Here is a 16,559-nt window from a genome sequence, read left to right as displayed (position 1 = left end):
TAATATTCATCCTGTTAACAGTGTCTGGCATCTGACCTTTGGATTTCTGTAGTTCCTCCAGATTTACCATGGGCCTCTTGACTGCTTCACTGAACAATGTGAAGCTTTAACACAGCAGCTGTCTGTATTTATACGGAAATTAAATTAAACAAAGGTGGATTTATTTGCTACTTGAGTAACTTCTTAAAGGGGCAGTATTATGTGTTTTCCAGGTACATAGTGCCACTTTATAGCACAATCAAGTAACTATACTACTTTGAGTTGTTATAAAAATGCTATATATGTCAAGTATGACTTAAAAGAAATTTTACTTCCTGTTAAGCACCTTGAAATTGGGCCTCTGTCTTCTTAAAAACTCCTGCTCTTTCTGAAACCCTGCCTTCAGGAAGTCATCACAAGAGACGTGTGATGTGTGAGAGATTAAAGAATTTCTTAGATATGTATGAAACAAACAGGGTTGCACTCCAGGTATCTTTTTGATGAGGGAATTACATTAGAACATGATGTACAGCTCAAAAAATGTTGATATTACAAGACACGGCCCCTTTGAGACAATTAGATGAACTGTAGTTCATTTAGGGGTATCAGAGTAAAGAAGATGAAAACCAAATGCACAATTCACATTTCTGGCACACTATTAAAAATAGTCTATCATGTACAATTTAAATCAAACATATCAAAGTTTAAAGTTCTAACTGCAAAAAAATGTATAACAATTCAGCGTAGCAATACCTTTTGCAAAAAGGGACAATAATCTTCCTCTGAAAACATGACCGACTCTCTTTTTACAAATTTCAGTAAGATACTGAAGAGAGGTCAGTACTCAGATTACAACCTGGAGGCAAAGCTGACGAGGTGAGTAACTCTCAGGAAGAATGAACATTAAATCAATGAGCTCCATTCATTACTGTTTCAGCAGCAAGGGAAGATGCTCGCATGCATCTTGTAATCCCTGCAAGAATGCAACAGCCCTTCAGAAATATTCAGCGTTTAATTTTCTCCGGAAATGTTTCAAATCTACAAATGCTTTCTGCGACGTCTAACCTGCGTGTTTTTTTCATGCACTTTGAGGAACATCCGAAATAACAGCAAAGATGAAAGGCATTATGTAACCAAGGATCATTTCTGAGTCCCAGCAACATGAAACAAGTGTTTATTCGACTTCAGACAAGCCAAAAATGATGAAGCGTATCTGCTTCTCTCTGTACTTATGGGCTGCCCCACGCTTCACACAAACCCATGCAGACACACACATCAAATAGACATCATCCATCATAATCTGACACAGTAATCCAGCAGAGATTAGGCAAACTGGGATTAGTGTCCCACATCTTGGGGACTCTGATTCTGTGCAGGGATGTAGAAAATCTGTGCATGCTGCAAACATTTCTATTTAACTATGATTTATACCCCAGCAGGGCAGAATGACAAAAATTAATAACGGTTGAACCACGGATTTTGAAACACTACTGAATATTTTTTATTTATTTTAAAAAGCCACGGATAAAAAATCATAGTATGTAAAAAACAAACGTTCAAAAATATTGCTGGTCTCCATCTTGATGCCATTCAATTAGAGGTGTCTATATTGATGATTTACCTGATAGAGTCCAAAGTCGAGCCGCAGCGTGGCGACGTAGCGTGTCTCTCGGCCGCTGCGGACGTCTCGCAGTTCCAGCTGGAGGTCGTGCCACCGGCCATCTGCCACTTGGACCTGATCCAATCGCAAGCGCACAGGTCTGGTGGCGCCGCGGGTTACTGAGAACACCAGTTGACCGTTTACCACCTAGGAGGTAAGAGAGAACGGTAAAACAGAATAGTAAATCACAAGAACGGGTGAGGGAAAAAAAAAAAGAAACGGATCCCATGTGAATGTAGCGTCTGATCTTGTGAGCGTGGTTGTGTGTGAAAACAAGAGCATGAAATCTAATGACACTCCTGCCAAGATTCAGAAAATTTAAGAATTTGTTTTTTGGCTTTACAAGGAAAAACCTCTCATTAGAGCACATTTCACAGAAGTATATAATCTAGAATTAAACACTAAATAGATCACCATTGCATAAGTCTGACAGTGAAGTGTTATCACTTTCTGTTCAACTGCAGTTAACACATTTAACCGCCTCCAGCATCATGGGGCCTCTGGCAGAATTTAGTCTAAAATAGCTTCAAGACAAACTGCTGAAGAGACAAACAAGGAAATTAGGATATTATTTATCTTACAGCATTCATGAGAGAAGACAAAAAAAATTGCTAACTAGCCACAGAAATTATTTTCACAAAAGTTCTCAATACATAAATGTTCACACCAATTGTTCAGTACAGTAAAGATGTCTAATTGGGATGCAAACAAATCGCTTGCAATATTAAAATGCACCATTATTGTATCTTTATTTGTTCCATGTTAAGATGAAGTGAGTCTATTGAGTCTATTGAAGTCTAAGTAAGTCTTTTGAAGTATTTTGGGCAAAACACATGACAATGCATGACTCTTATTTTGAAGTAAAGGAAGTAGTTCTTAAGTAGCCTTGACCTGCTGAGGGGAAGACTTCCTGTTGACTTGGCTAAAAGTTCTTAGCTACATAAACACAGATGAAGCCTCTGTGTTTATTACACAAAATGTTGTGAAATACTTTATGTATTCAGTAGAAAAAGAACTGTGTGACAGTTTCACAGACCGCAATAAATTTACCACACTTGGCTAGCCATTAGCTAAAAACAATAAAGATACCGTCTTCTTCCTAGTTTTTACTAAAAGGTTCATTCACTTTTTTTATTCTGTCTGGACTAGGGTTGCAAAGATCCAGAACCTTTCCATAGGTTGTTGCTCTGGGGTGGTTTGGAAATATTCCAGATTGTAAACTTTTAATTTTTGTTCTTTTACTGTTTGATGCTTTAACGTCCGTCCAGCAATATGAACGGCATTTAAAAGGTGGCACAAAATCAAACAATCATGCTAATAATTACACAAACATACATGAGATTTCCATTTAGATGTCGGATAAATCAAAATTGATTTAATATAAATCAATCTAAAATGTACGTGTAGGTCAAAATTTTAATGATAGTTGAATCAGCATTGATGTAATATCAGTTATAGTTGAACGTTGAGTCAGCAAGTAAGTCATCGACCACTTTCTGTGTAATTTAAATGTCAGGCTTCAGCATGGACTTCACATTTCTGCCTAACCATATTTCAACCTTGATTCACTCATATTTTGCAATAGCTGCACCATGAACCGAAGAAAAAACAACTCAAACTTTAAAGCTTTTTGGCCGTTTAGGTCAGATCTGTGTAAAAGCAGAGGGAATGACTGTGCGGCGTTAAGATCCACTGAGGGAGGTTGTCACAGAGGCAAAATGCTGAGTAGGTGTGCAGTGGGGAATCAACCAACCTTCACTCCCTACTACTGCTGTGATGCTTAGGCAAATACACATATTCATTGTCAATGTGAGTGTTTGGCTTATGGAAATGGCTCAAAGTGACATAAACAGAGGCTCGTCATACTAGTCGTGCTGTTTCTCAATGTCAATGTCAAATTTATTTATATATCACTTTAAAAACATGTGTAAAATTGCACCAAAGTGCTGTACAAGAACGGCAATAACACCAATTAATAAAAACAGAGTATCAAAACACTACTTCAAGTAAATGCCAAAGAATAAAAATGAGTTTTGAGAAGCGATTTAAAATGATCCAGGCTGTGGGCAGATCTAATTTGGAAAGGTAAATTGTTCCATAGAAGAGGAGCAACAACAGAAAAAGCCCGATTTCCTTTCCTCTTAAGTCGGGTCCGAGGAACTGTCAGTAATAGCTAATTATTTGATCATAGGGTTCTGGACACAGACTGAAATTTTAAAAGGTCCCGAAGATAAGGGGGAGCTAATCCATTTAAAACTTTATAAGTTAATAAAAGAATCTTAAAATCTATTCGATAAAAGACGGGCTGCCAGTGTAAAGGGGCCAGTATGGGCCTTATATGGTCACGCTTCCTGGTTCCTATAAGAAGCTGTACTGCTGCGTTCTGGATCATTTGAAGTTGGTGCATCTGCGATTTATCCATGCCTCTATATCAGTGGTCCCCAAACTACGGCCCGCGGGCCAGATGCGGCCCGCCTCCACATTTGGTCCAGCCCCCTGAACAATACCAGAGTATTTTCATATATGTGCATTTTTATTTGATAAGTTGGACTTTTGCAATAAAATGTTCCTTAGTAATGAACTTTATTTATTATTAACTATTAGTTAGTAACTATTTTATACATGCATATAATTGACCCTAACCCTTTTTTTTATGTGGAGAACCCAGTGTTATTTGGTTATTATTTATTTCATAAATAGTGTTATTTCCTGACTTTTGTTCTCTGAAGAATCCAGAAAAGGTTATTTGATTGTGCTTTCTGAAAAACAATACATTTTTATGTTTAGCACTCTTACAATCGTCACACTTTTTCTGTTACAAAATGACCCCGGCCCCCCATCAGAGAAGGGACAAGTTATGTGGCCCTCACAGGAGAAAGTTTGGGGACCCCTGCTCTGTATAATGAATTGCAATAATCCAAACAAGATGTAATGAAGACATGGATAAGTCCTTCAAAGTCCTTAAAACAAAAATAAGATTTATCTTTTGCTAAAATCCGCAGGTGATAAAAACTTGATTTAACAACAGAGCTAACTTGTTTATCTGGCTTTAAACAGCTATCAAAAGTAAAACCAAGATTCCTAGCAGAGGTCTGACAAAACCAAGCTAAAGAACCAAGAATCAGATCTGAATTTGTAGTGTGAAGACTTTGACCAAATAATATAATTTGAGTTTTACTTTGATTGAGGTGAAGAAAGTTTTGTTCCATCCAAGTTTTGACTTCAGCTAAACAATCGATCAATAGCTGAAGATTCATTTTTACCATTTTGTAGTTTAAGGGGCATATAAATCTGGACGTCATCCGCAAAGCAATGAAAGGAAACGTTAAATTTATGGAAAATCTGACCAAGAGGCAATAAAAATAAGAAACAAAATGGGACCTAAACTTGAGCCTTGGGGAATGCCGTACTTTCTGGCAAAATTTGGCTTTTAAAACGTCGATAGAAACAAACCATGCACATGTGTGCGTCTGTACCCACCTGGAACAACAGACTGGTGTACTGACCAGCCTGGGCCTGCAGCAGCGTCCCCTCTCTTGCTCTGGTTCTGAACACCAAACCCAGGTACCAGGGCGTGGAGATGGTTACATCATTCTTCAGGTCCCACCAGAGGGCGCTGTTCCCGAGGAAGCGATGTGGGTGTGGCATGGCTGCAACGGGGATTGAGATGAAAAGTGGGAATATAAACTGCTACATTTGACACCATCAAATAATCTTCATGAACATGTTGTGAATTATTAAATGGATGTGCTGTAGGGTAATAAAACATAATAGCGATGGTAAAAGAAGATTTTATTCATCTTTAAGTGATAAAAAACAGCTTTACTAAATCATTTCCCTTTAGGGTTGGATGTTTTAGCTCACAATCAAGAAGTGTCAGTAAAAATAACTGATTATTACCCAGTTTGCATCCACCTGAACAAAAGATTGTCCAACTATAGCCTGTTTTTATCTTTATCCAATTATAGCCCAATAAATAACGCCAAATGTCCAGAGTGCATATCTCAAAGGAAAAGTTTAGGTAGTTTTCAAAGATACTTTTAGATACCCAGCAGTTTTTGATTGTCCTTTTTTCCCTTAATTACATCTATATGATTAAACTTCACCAGCCCTAACTCTACTGATAAATATGGTTCTTCTCATACAATCAGAATCCTTATATTTTCTGAAAGCCCTCAGCTGTGAATGTGAAATAATAGCTCTGCAGGAAAAAATGAGCAAGAACAAAGGAAAACACCAATGGACGAATGTTTTAGCCTTCCTGAGTCGATGTGCAGCTGAGGAAGGAAAGTCGGCGCATTCACACCTCAACTTAAACATGGCCAAGTAATTACAGCCATTACTTGATTTACTTATAATGGGTAAGATGCCATGAAATAATGGGCCGTTATTATGTCACTATTTTACAGAAAGATTATATCAGACTAACATTACTATAGATTAATGATAGCGCAATTATTAACACAACATGTGCTACTATACTTAAGTGGTTAAAAACAGATGAAGGCTCTTACTGTAGCTGCAGTCCTTCCCTCCATAACCTAGAGGACAATCACAGGAGAAGGTCTCCCAGCTCACCCGGCAGGTTCCCCCATTCTGACACGGGTTGGACTTGCAGAACGGGTGTTTGGCACTGCAACCTGTAAACAACAACACAAATAAAAAAGGTTGCCTTAAAAACTGCCTGCAGAGAAATGCAACACACGAAGCAGGGTAGATTAATAAGGATTAGTACGTTTTGTTTTAGTTGTTCAAAGAAGTCTTGATAACTAACCTTCAGATGTCATTAATATTAAGAAAATTAGGTTACTGGGGTTTTTTTGCAATTATGCATAAATTATTACATCAATTTGTTGATGAATATGTTTGTTAAATAAGTGTTCGCTAAAAAGTGTTTGAAATTAAGAAAAAAACATTCTTGTAGCCTTCTACAGTTAGCTATGATGGAGCTTTTTTAGCCTTTTAGTTGTTCTGTTAAACTTTTTCTTTGGACTTTATTTTGTCAATATGCTTAAATATTACTGCAATGCAGCAGCATTGTTGTTCAATGTTCTTAAATTTGGTTCTTTTTGGAAAAAGCATTTTAATATATATAAGTATACATGTATATATAACATATATATAACATTTTAACTAGCTACCATGTAGTTTTTCAAGAGTCTAATAATTGGTCTTGTTTACCGCATTTGTTTTCGTCTTTTGATACAGTTAGGACATTTCTATGCCATTCCTCCTTGTTTTGGTGGGGATTATATTAGAAGGCTTTTGGTCTTTATCAAGGGTAAAGACCAAAACATGCTGACCTTAGCCATAGTGCCAAATATTGGTCATATCGAAGTGATTATTTATGTGTCTGAGCAGCGGTTTATGTGCTGTGCTAAAGTTTTAAAATTATACCTATACATATATGGAAATTCCTTGACTTTGAAGTTTAAAAAGACAAAAAAGAAAGACTTAGCCAACCACAATTCTATATTTACAAAATGATTTTTTTTTCTTAATGACACAAATGACAAAGTCGCTCTCTTGTGCTTTGCATCTTGAATGGCATAAATACTATGAGTCAGACAGTATGCTTAATACTACACAAAATAAGGGATATGAAGCCTTATCCTTTAATGTAATTAAATTCTGTATTTTCTTCTGGGCTTTAATACTGTTAGTCATGCTATATTTCAATTCATGATGATGTCATAGAATGCAAATCTGAAGGCAAATAAACTAGATAGGATTATTTTATGTGCTGTTTTCTTCAAAAGAAGATTACAATAAATCAACTATTATAATAACCTACATCTGTCATTTGTTTATTAAAAACAGCTAAGAATCTATAAAAATTTTTAACAGTGATTCATGCATTAAGGCAATATATTGCAATAGTAGCGCTGACCTGGAAGTGTCCCGTTGTTAGCGATAAATCCAGCCAGATCCAGCGCCTTGCTGTCAATGTGCAGGTCTTTCATGCAACCGATAAACTCCCTGCTGCCAAAGGGAAAGTTGTCAGGTACATTGGGTACTCCACCCAGAAATAAAGGGCCAGTCAGATCCAGAGACCTAAGAAACAAGAGGAGGATTAAAAAGAGAGAAAATATGAGTAAAAGGGAATAAAAGCAGAATTAAAGAGTGAGGGGAGACGAATGAAAAAAAAAAAAAACAGGAACCTGATAAGTGCAAAGGTGCATATGTTAGAAAAGGATTTACATACTCAACAGATTAAAGGTGACATCAAATGTGAACATTAAAAGGAACCAGATTTAGAGTTCAGGAGAGATGAATGTAAAAGGCTGGGATGCTCTTTGGAGAAATGTTCAGGCCACCGAGGAGGAGATGTGTTGGAAAAGTTGAGGCAGAACCGAAAGCAGATGGTGAACATACAAAAGATTAAACATGAGTTATAGCAAATCTCTGGACAGCTGCAGGAAACGGGAAGAAGTAAAACATGAAGTACGGTAGCTGTTAGTGGACATCAAAACATAGCAAGATAAGAGAACATGAATCCCTATGGATGGGACTGGAGAGAAGAGAGAGAGAGAGAAACAAATAAAAGATTAAAAAATTAAATAATGACAGAGGGACAACATAAAAACGAGATGAAGATGTTGATGGCAGCTCTGAGAAAATGCTGTCTATTCAACATGTTTATCTTTACTGAAGAAAGACCTTTCATCCCTCTTCAGAACTACGACCAGAAGTGCTGAATGCCAGGAAACAGACAGTGGAGAATGTTTTAACTAGAAAATTCCTGAAGAAATTTAACCGGGGCCTGCCAAAGTGTGCCCGTCGGTTTGGACCCAGCGTTCTGATGCTAGAAATTAGCATCAATGCTAAAGAAAGCTGCAACGTAATCAATAGCATGTGGAGATTGACAAGAATGTTTACTAACATGTACTTGCACCATTCAGTATGATAAAGTAAGTGTACCAGCTAAAATTAGCAAAAATGCTAATGTTAGCGTGATTGCTGTCACTAGCATGTGGGACATCACTAGGATGTTTTCTATAATGGTATTACTCCATTCAGTAGACTAAACATGGCTAATAAGTCAAATAAATAGCTTATAACTTATATAAGCTAAAATGGGCAGCTAAAATGCGCAAGGCAGTTCCGTGACCTGAGAGAAAAAGATAATGCAGAATAATATTATTGCACCGCCACAGGCGGTGCACTAACCTCAGGGGCATGTTGAGGCTTTTATTTTGAAATTTTTGTTAAGCTTAATTTCAAAGGTCCAAACTAATCCCATGTCTAATAGTCATTGGGTTAAATCAGTTATTTATTGCTCAAAAGAGCAATTACCTAATGTAAGATTTCTCAAGGCTTTTATTTTGAAATTTTTGTTAAGCTTCATTTCAAAGTGCCAAACTAATCCCATGTGTAACAATTGTTGGGTTAAAACAGTTATATAATGCTCAAAAGAGCAATGATCTGATGTAAAAATTGTCAAGGCTTTTATTTTGAAATTTTTGTTAAGCTTAATTTTAAATTGCCACACTAATCCCATGTGTCACATAAAGCCAAAAAGAGCAATTATCTGATGTAAAAATATTAAAGGCTTTTATTTTGAAATTTCCAGTATGCTTCATTTCAAAGAGCTAAACTAATATCATGTGTAACAGTGCTTTGGATGAAAAAGTCAAATAAAGCCAAAAAGAGCAACTACATGATGTAAAAATATTCAAGGCTTTTATTTTGAAATTTTCATTAAGCTTAATTTTAAATTGGCACACTAATTCCATGTGTAACAATGGTTGGATAAAAGCAGCTATACAAAGTCCAAAACACAAGTAGTTCTAAAGGCCAGCTCAGTCCTCCTCTGTAGTAACTGACAGTTCCACCATGTTGTAGTTCTGACTTAATTTACATTTTATGTAAATCAGTGATGACAGTGATACAACAATAAATATCTTGAAGTAAGCTTTGTGCTGCTTGTCTTTTTTTCTTTTATACGTCACACCAGAAGCAGAACAAATGTTTTTCTGATACGGTTAGAAATTCCACAAATCACAATTTCAGCTAAAACTCAAAACAAACCACACCAGCGTTCTCTGGCATCGGTTTCTACTGTCTGACGGCCGCAGTTACCATGGTTGCTGAATGTTTTTGTTGTTCACAGGTTGTCCTGAGGGTCACTGACAAAGACGCATCTATGCACACATACTTAAGATCAATTTCTATCTGTTGTGTCCCACTAGCCTGGAAAAACCCAGCTCCTTGATTTACGCTTTGCTTCATACACCGGGTCTAGACCCTGGGCTACTGAGAAATGATTGTCTAATAGAGGTGTGAACTTCAAGTTTCAAAGAATTAGATTACAATACCAAATTGCTAGCGTTTGGCCGTGACGTATAAAATGTGCCAGCTCAATCATGAAGCTTAATGGTAAATGCAAACCATCCAAAATAGAAATGCCAAGCCAAATGGCATCTTTACCAGGAATAAAATGTCTTGAACATTCTTCTTGGTCCGACTTTAATTTCTCAATGCTAGGAGAAGTGGCCAACACAGACTGAAAGACTTTGTTCACTGCGGAGTCAGTGAACAAAACTACAAGCAGATTATAACACTAAAGGAGCCCAGAAAAGCGATATCATCGTTCACAACGTCTCTTTCTGTTCGCCGATTGGCCTGGTTGAATCCTACTGGAGAAACTGAGGTCAGTGGGAGAAATCTCAGACAGAGTACTGAAGGGAGATGAGAATCAAGCTGAATTGCATGGAAAGGCATTTGCACAGCCAGTCTATCACATCGGGTAGAAGGTTTAACAGGTCCAGAAAGGAACCACAGACGTCCCTCCCAGGCCAGACTTGACACATAGACCATCTTCATCAGTTCATTTTAAATCCTGCATCGTCTTCAAAAAAAATCTAATTATTATTAATAATAATGTCACCAAAAGCTGCTAATGCTGGCCATCTGATGGAGACATAAGAAAGAAGCTGCTATTCTTTTAAAAACAGATATAAACATTTGTTTACCAGTTTTAATAGTTAAAATACACAAAAAACCACCAGACTCATAACCAGTTTACAGGAGAGCATAGAAATGGACTCATTTATCTCCTTCCCGGCTATCAGCAATGTGGGCTGCTGTTGGTGTCAAGCTCTCAATTACACAGAAAAAGCTGGAAGACATTACATTCTGTCTATTACTTACATTTCCGCACCATACAGAACAAATGTGTTGGAGTGGGTTGTTTACAACCCATCAAATATGGAGCGGCAGCATCATTTCTTTGGGATCATTCTTTATTCTATATTTATGCTAACGTGTAAAATGATTAAACCAAAATTATTTCTTTGTAGCTCTTCTCCAAGCGGGCAAAATTTCTTGTCACATTTTACAACAACAGCAGCAGCAAACGTCTGTAAGTTACATTTAATTTTACTTTCAAGATATTTTTAAGTCAAGTATGATTCAAAATTTTAAACCTGATAGAATGATAAAAATAACCTACTTAAATTAATGGTTTTAATATACTATTGTCAAACTAAACTTAATATTTAACTATTAAAATCCCTGTTTTAATCCCCAGCCTCCTGAAATATACACTTGCAAAGGGTTAATAGTTTGAGTCATGCAGAACTGATCTGACCGTTTCCATAGCAACGTTCAGAAGCAAGACATTCCCCCAGAACTACAGTGAGCTCATTGTAGCTATGACGACATCTATGACATAGATCTATGTCATAGATCTATGTCAGAGATCAAAGAACATCCGAGGTTATGAATGCGTCCATCTCAAAACATCAGGTATTTTACAAACAGCACTTTGACAGATAGCACTTCAACCCCTCGCTTTCTTTTACTAAGATTGTAATATGGAGAAACTTTTATCAGCTGCCGTCTTTTTTCCTTTATCTTTTGGCGCCGGGTATTTAGTAACGACTGGTGTGAGAAAACTTGTGACCACACTATTTCCTGGTGTCACATTTGATTGTAGCAGCTATGAAGATGAGAACGTGGATTACTCGGACTACCTGTTCAATAGTTTCGGGACTCAGAAGCAAACTATACCGGATAGAGAAGACTCGCAGCATGATGAGTCTACAGATGACGACACTCAAGAAGAAACTTCCCCGGCTGGGGAAGTTTGCTGTGAAGCAAAAATTACTTCAGAGGTTGAGCCCAAAGACACCAAAGACTCAACCTCTCACTTTACCTTAGAAGTTGAGTCCGTAGACAAAACCTCCGACCCAACCTCCGACCCAACCTCCGGCCCAACCTCCGGCCCAACCTCCGACCCAACCTCCGACCCAACCTCCGGCCCAACCTCCGACCCAACCTCCGGCCCAACCTCCGACCCAACCTCCGACCCAACCTCCGACCCAACCTCCGACCCAACCTCCGACCCAACCTCCGGCCCAACCTCTGACCCAACCTCCGACCCAACCTCCGGCCCAACCTCCGACCCAACCTCCGGCCCAACCTCTGGCCCAACCTCAGATCTGTCAGCGACATTAAAGAAAGAGACCCAAGAAGAGAAATCGGTCGTATTGGACAAATACCCCCCCAAACTTCCCAAAGCTCCCAGAAGACGAGAACCCATCCTATCTGGCTGCGACGTCTGCAAGGCAGAACGGAGACGTCGTGCAGAAAGGAAGAAACGTTTGCGCGGACGTGAAAAAAAAAAGAAGTGCTGCATCATATTTTGAATGCCTCTGAGACGCATTTAAAATTATGAGGAGGTGAGCCTATGATTCGGATTTTACACCAAATAGAAATAACAGATTCAAGTTATGGATCTCAAAAGGCTTAACTACCTATTATTCATTTGTCCACAAAGGGATATTTCAGAGTTTTGAAACCTTACAGAAGGATCATGGACTGGAAAAGGAGGATTTTTTAGGTACCTGCAGGTGAGACATTATTTTAATAGAAATTTTAAAGAGGTGTTGAGAAAAAATGATTCCAGTTTCATGGAGGTATTTCTAACACTAATTAAACCCAGATCAGACAGCAGAATTATATCCAAGTTATACAATGCCATACAGCTATCTAAACATGAGAATACAGAATACATAAAGAGGAAATGGGGAAAGGAAATTAAGGTAATAATCTCACAAGATGATGGGAAGAAATATGTCGACTGCAGTGGGTCTCGACCGGATCAAACACATGGCGGAAGTTTTGTTGGAAAAACACTGCATGATTTTTTGTTACACCCATTCAGAGACGATATCAAAATAACGGGGACGCCTGCAGGAGACTTGGTGAGTCTAAAGGAGCCAACCACTTCCATGTTTTTTGAGACTGCCAAGTAATAAAACCATATTGGGAAGAGTTCCACAAACATATTGAAAATATATTCAATGTAAAAATTTCATTCAAATGTGAAACGTTGTACTTGGGCAACCTACAGTTGGACACATGGACCAACCAAGACAAAAAACTTCTGGCTATACTACTGGCAGCCAGTAAGAAAGCCATCGCAAGGAAATGGCTAAAACCAGACCCACCCACTATCGACGAATGGATTGAAATTGTTGATCAGATTTATGTTATGGAAAAGATTTCTTTTTCCCTCCAAGTTGAAAGAGGAAAGTTTTATAAGATCTGGACCAATTGGACTGAGTATATAAAACCAATTAAATCTGACTTCATTTGATTGTTCTTGAGAACTATGTGCTCTGCCCTTGGTTGTTCTTGTGTTTTTTTTATTGCTCGAGATGGTGCAATTCCCGTTATTGTTCAATTCTGTTCATTTTTGTTATTGTTCACAACAAAATTTAGTAATAGTCTGTAAAAGAAAATACCAGAAAGGCAGTATGGACAAAATCACTTGGATTCTCCGGTTGTATACTCATGTACAATCTTAGATGGGTAAAGCTGTAATTAACGAATGTGATGGAAATCTCTCTTTCTAAATAAAAAAATAATTACAAAAAGAATTGCACAAAAATCCGTGAGGGACAGCGGAGTCCCTGCTCGAAATTCTGTGAACGAGGAGTACGGAGCCTCGTGCCAGAAGCCCATTAAAATGCTGTCTACATCGTTTTAAACTGTGTGATTGTGAGTGGGAATAAAAATAGCAATAGGTATTTTGTTCCATACAACACAGTAGGAGTGTAACAGCTAAACCTTTTATGGATGCAAACTCGACTAAAAACCCACCTGTTTAGGATTGTATTTGAAATGTAATCAATTACAAATTTATTGATGGAACCTGACTTAATGTCCTATTTTGATTGTTGATTTTATGTTGCATTGTGTTTCTGTGTTTGATATGATGTAAAGCACTTTGAAATGCCTTGCTGCTGAAATGTGCTATACAAATAAAATTTGATTGATTGATTGATTGATTAATGGGTTCTCTCCGGGTGCTCTGGCTTCCTCCCACAGGACAAAAAGATTTTGTTCACACTAGATAATAAATGGATGTTTTTTAATAATAATAAAAGTAATATTAATATTGCCACACAAAAAAAACAGAATATGCAGTCCATTACAGTTTTATGTTTTCATTGCTTGATGTTTATTAAAGATTATTAATAAGTGATCAATGTGGTAGATTAGCTACCGCTCTACTGATGATCTGTCAGAGTTGCTGTTTAAGTCGCCTTTTTTATTTTCTATTCAGGATCTGCATCCTTTTTTTTTTCTTTTACTTTTAAAAACATTTTTGTATTGCATTAAAATGTCAATACAATATGGAAGCCTGTTTCCACCACTCTGTTAAAAAGTAAATAAATAAATTATCTCAAAATAATGAGATAATATCTCAAAATAATGAGATACTAAATAATAATGTATAATAAGATACAAAATATAAGATATTTTACTATTTTGTAGATGTAATACTATATAATACTATTTTGTATAAAATACAAAATAGTACTTTATTTTGAGATATCATCTCAAAATAATGAGATATTTTGAGATATCTCATTATTTTAAGCGTCAATCTCAAAATAATAAGATAATTTATTTTATTTTTTTAACAGAGTGGTGGAAACGGGCTTCCATACGTTTCTGCCACTCTGTTAAAAAAATAAATAAAAAAATAATCTCATTATAATGAGATATTTTGAGATATCTCATTATTTTAAGCGTCATTTTCAAAATAATGAGATAGTATCTGAGATATGAGATTGTATCTCATTATTATGAGATGATTTATTTATTTTTAAATAAATAAATGGCAGAAACAGGCTTCCATAGAGTTTGTGAATACTTTTGCAAGGGGTTTCGTGAGTTCACAGAACTGACGATGTAGTGTATTGCTCTATGGGTACAAAAAGAAATATTCAGACAGACAATTAATAAGAAAATCTCTGTGCTTCAGTCTCGCTTTTATTGCTTCAGTTTTCCCCAATATTCCCTCAGTCACCTCTACGCAAAGATTAGACCTGGGAATCCTCTCTGACTGACTTCAGAGCAGAGTTTAAACAGATTAGACAGCGTAAATCGGAGCTGGATTATTTTACTTCTCCAGTTTTTGTTTGCTACAAAAGAGAGTAATGTGCTCGCTAACCTGATTGTTTTTAAGGGTCTAGTGTAGAAACTTTAGTAGGTTTTCAGGTGAAACAAAATAATATCAAGCAATTGCAGTAAATGGCACCAGTGATGAGAAGCTTTTCCACTTTTGACAAATTCATGATTGAGATTTTTTTGAAGTCGCTAGAAAATATTGCTTTCCAGCACAACATAAAACAGTAATTCAATAAATGCCCAACATTTGCCTAAACAAATACGGAATACATTCAGTAGCTGAGTCGTTTTAAAACTAATCTAGTGGCCTACTGTTAGCTGGGCTGTATACTGACACCAACACCAATCAATTCTATTGGATTTTTACTTTGTGGAAATTACCTTTGAATAAACACGGAGCCCCTGATCAGTCGCAGATTATATTTAATGAAAGCGATCTGTGCGACGACGCTGGCACCTCTTGTGCAAACACCACTGACAGTGCAGGGCTGGCGACAATTAAATGGTTTTCAGTCAGTGCACTAGAAATAAAATCCGTTATGAAAAAGCTGAGGTTTAAGTATTTATTTACGCTTTGCTTCATACACCGAGTCTAGACCCTGGGCTACTGAGAAATGATTGTCTAATAGAGGTGTGAACTTCAAGTTTCAAAGAATTAGATTACAATACCAAATTGCTAGCGTTTGGCCGTGACGTATAAAATGTGTCAGCTCAATCATGAAGGAATCATGAAGCTTAATGGTAAATGCAAACCATCCAAAATAGAAATGCCAAGCCAAATGGCATCTTTACCAGGAATAAAATGTCTTGAACATTCTTCTTGGTCCGACTTTAATTTCTCAATGCTAGGAGAAGTGGCCAACACAGACTGAAAGACTTTGTTCACTGCGGAGTCAGTGAACAAAACTACAAGCAGATTATAACACTAAAGGAGCCCAGAAAATCGATATCATCGTTCACAACTTCTCCTTCTGTTCGCCGATTGGCCTGGTTGAAATCCTACTGGAGAAACCGAGGTCAGTGGGAGAAATCTCAGACAGAGTACTGAAGGGAGATGAGAATCAAGCTGAATTGCATGGAAAGGCATTTGTACAGCTAGTCTTTCACATCGTGTTGAAGGTTTAACAGGTCCAGAAAGTGTAGTAGGTTGAGGAAAAAAGGTTAAAAAAAATCAATCAATAAATAGAAAATACACCCCCTATTTTTCTATCGGAGTTGGTCTTGTCTTTTGTCTTTGTTTTTTTCCTGTGTGTGTAGATGTGTTTGTTGTGTGCGTGTGTCTTCTTGCCAGTGGGGGCGCTCTCGCGCTGCCGTGGGTCTAGCGAGGAGAACAAGTTTCCTGGCTCTGGGCATGCGCGGCTCAGAATAAACGAGCTCTGCCAGAGTAACATTGTTTCAACTCACTTCCTCTGTGATCCACAGGTAAGATAGAAGGCCACTGTCATAAGCCATGTAAAATGATCTGTACATATATAAAGATTAATTTCGGAGT

The 16,559-nt window shown here is 37.3% G+C and overlaps 1 protein-coding gene across 1 annotated transcript in view; it reads right to left on the bottom strand.

Moving 5' to 3' along the window:
• Window positions 1–16,559, bottom strand: part of celsr3 (cadherin, EGF LAG seven-pass G-type receptor 3) — a 137,855-nt gene that overhangs the window by 50,631 nt on the left and 70,665 nt on the right. The window contains exons 8-11 of the mRNA XM_028014690.1: window positions 7,530–7,693; window positions 6,154–6,279; window positions 5,120–5,289; window positions 1,601–1,786 (exon numbers count right to left, since the gene is read on the bottom strand). Of these exons, the coding sequence (XP_027870491.1) occupies window positions 1,601–1,786; window positions 5,120–5,289; window positions 6,154–6,279; window positions 7,530–7,693 (646 nt within the window). The remainder of the gene's footprint in view (window positions 1–1,600; window positions 1,787–5,119; window positions 5,290–6,153; window positions 6,280–7,529; window positions 7,694–16,559) is intronic.

The sequence above is a fragment of the Xiphophorus couchianus genome, chromosome 1, assembly GCF_001444195.1.
Source record: "Xiphophorus couchianus chromosome 1, X_couchianus-1.0, whole genome shotgun sequence".
Lineage (NCBI taxonomy): Eukaryota > Metazoa > Chordata > Actinopteri > Cyprinodontiformes > Poeciliidae > Xiphophorus > Xiphophorus couchianus.
The sequence above is the reverse complement of the archived record's forward strand: the minus strand, read 5'-3'. Positions and strand labels throughout refer to the sequence as shown.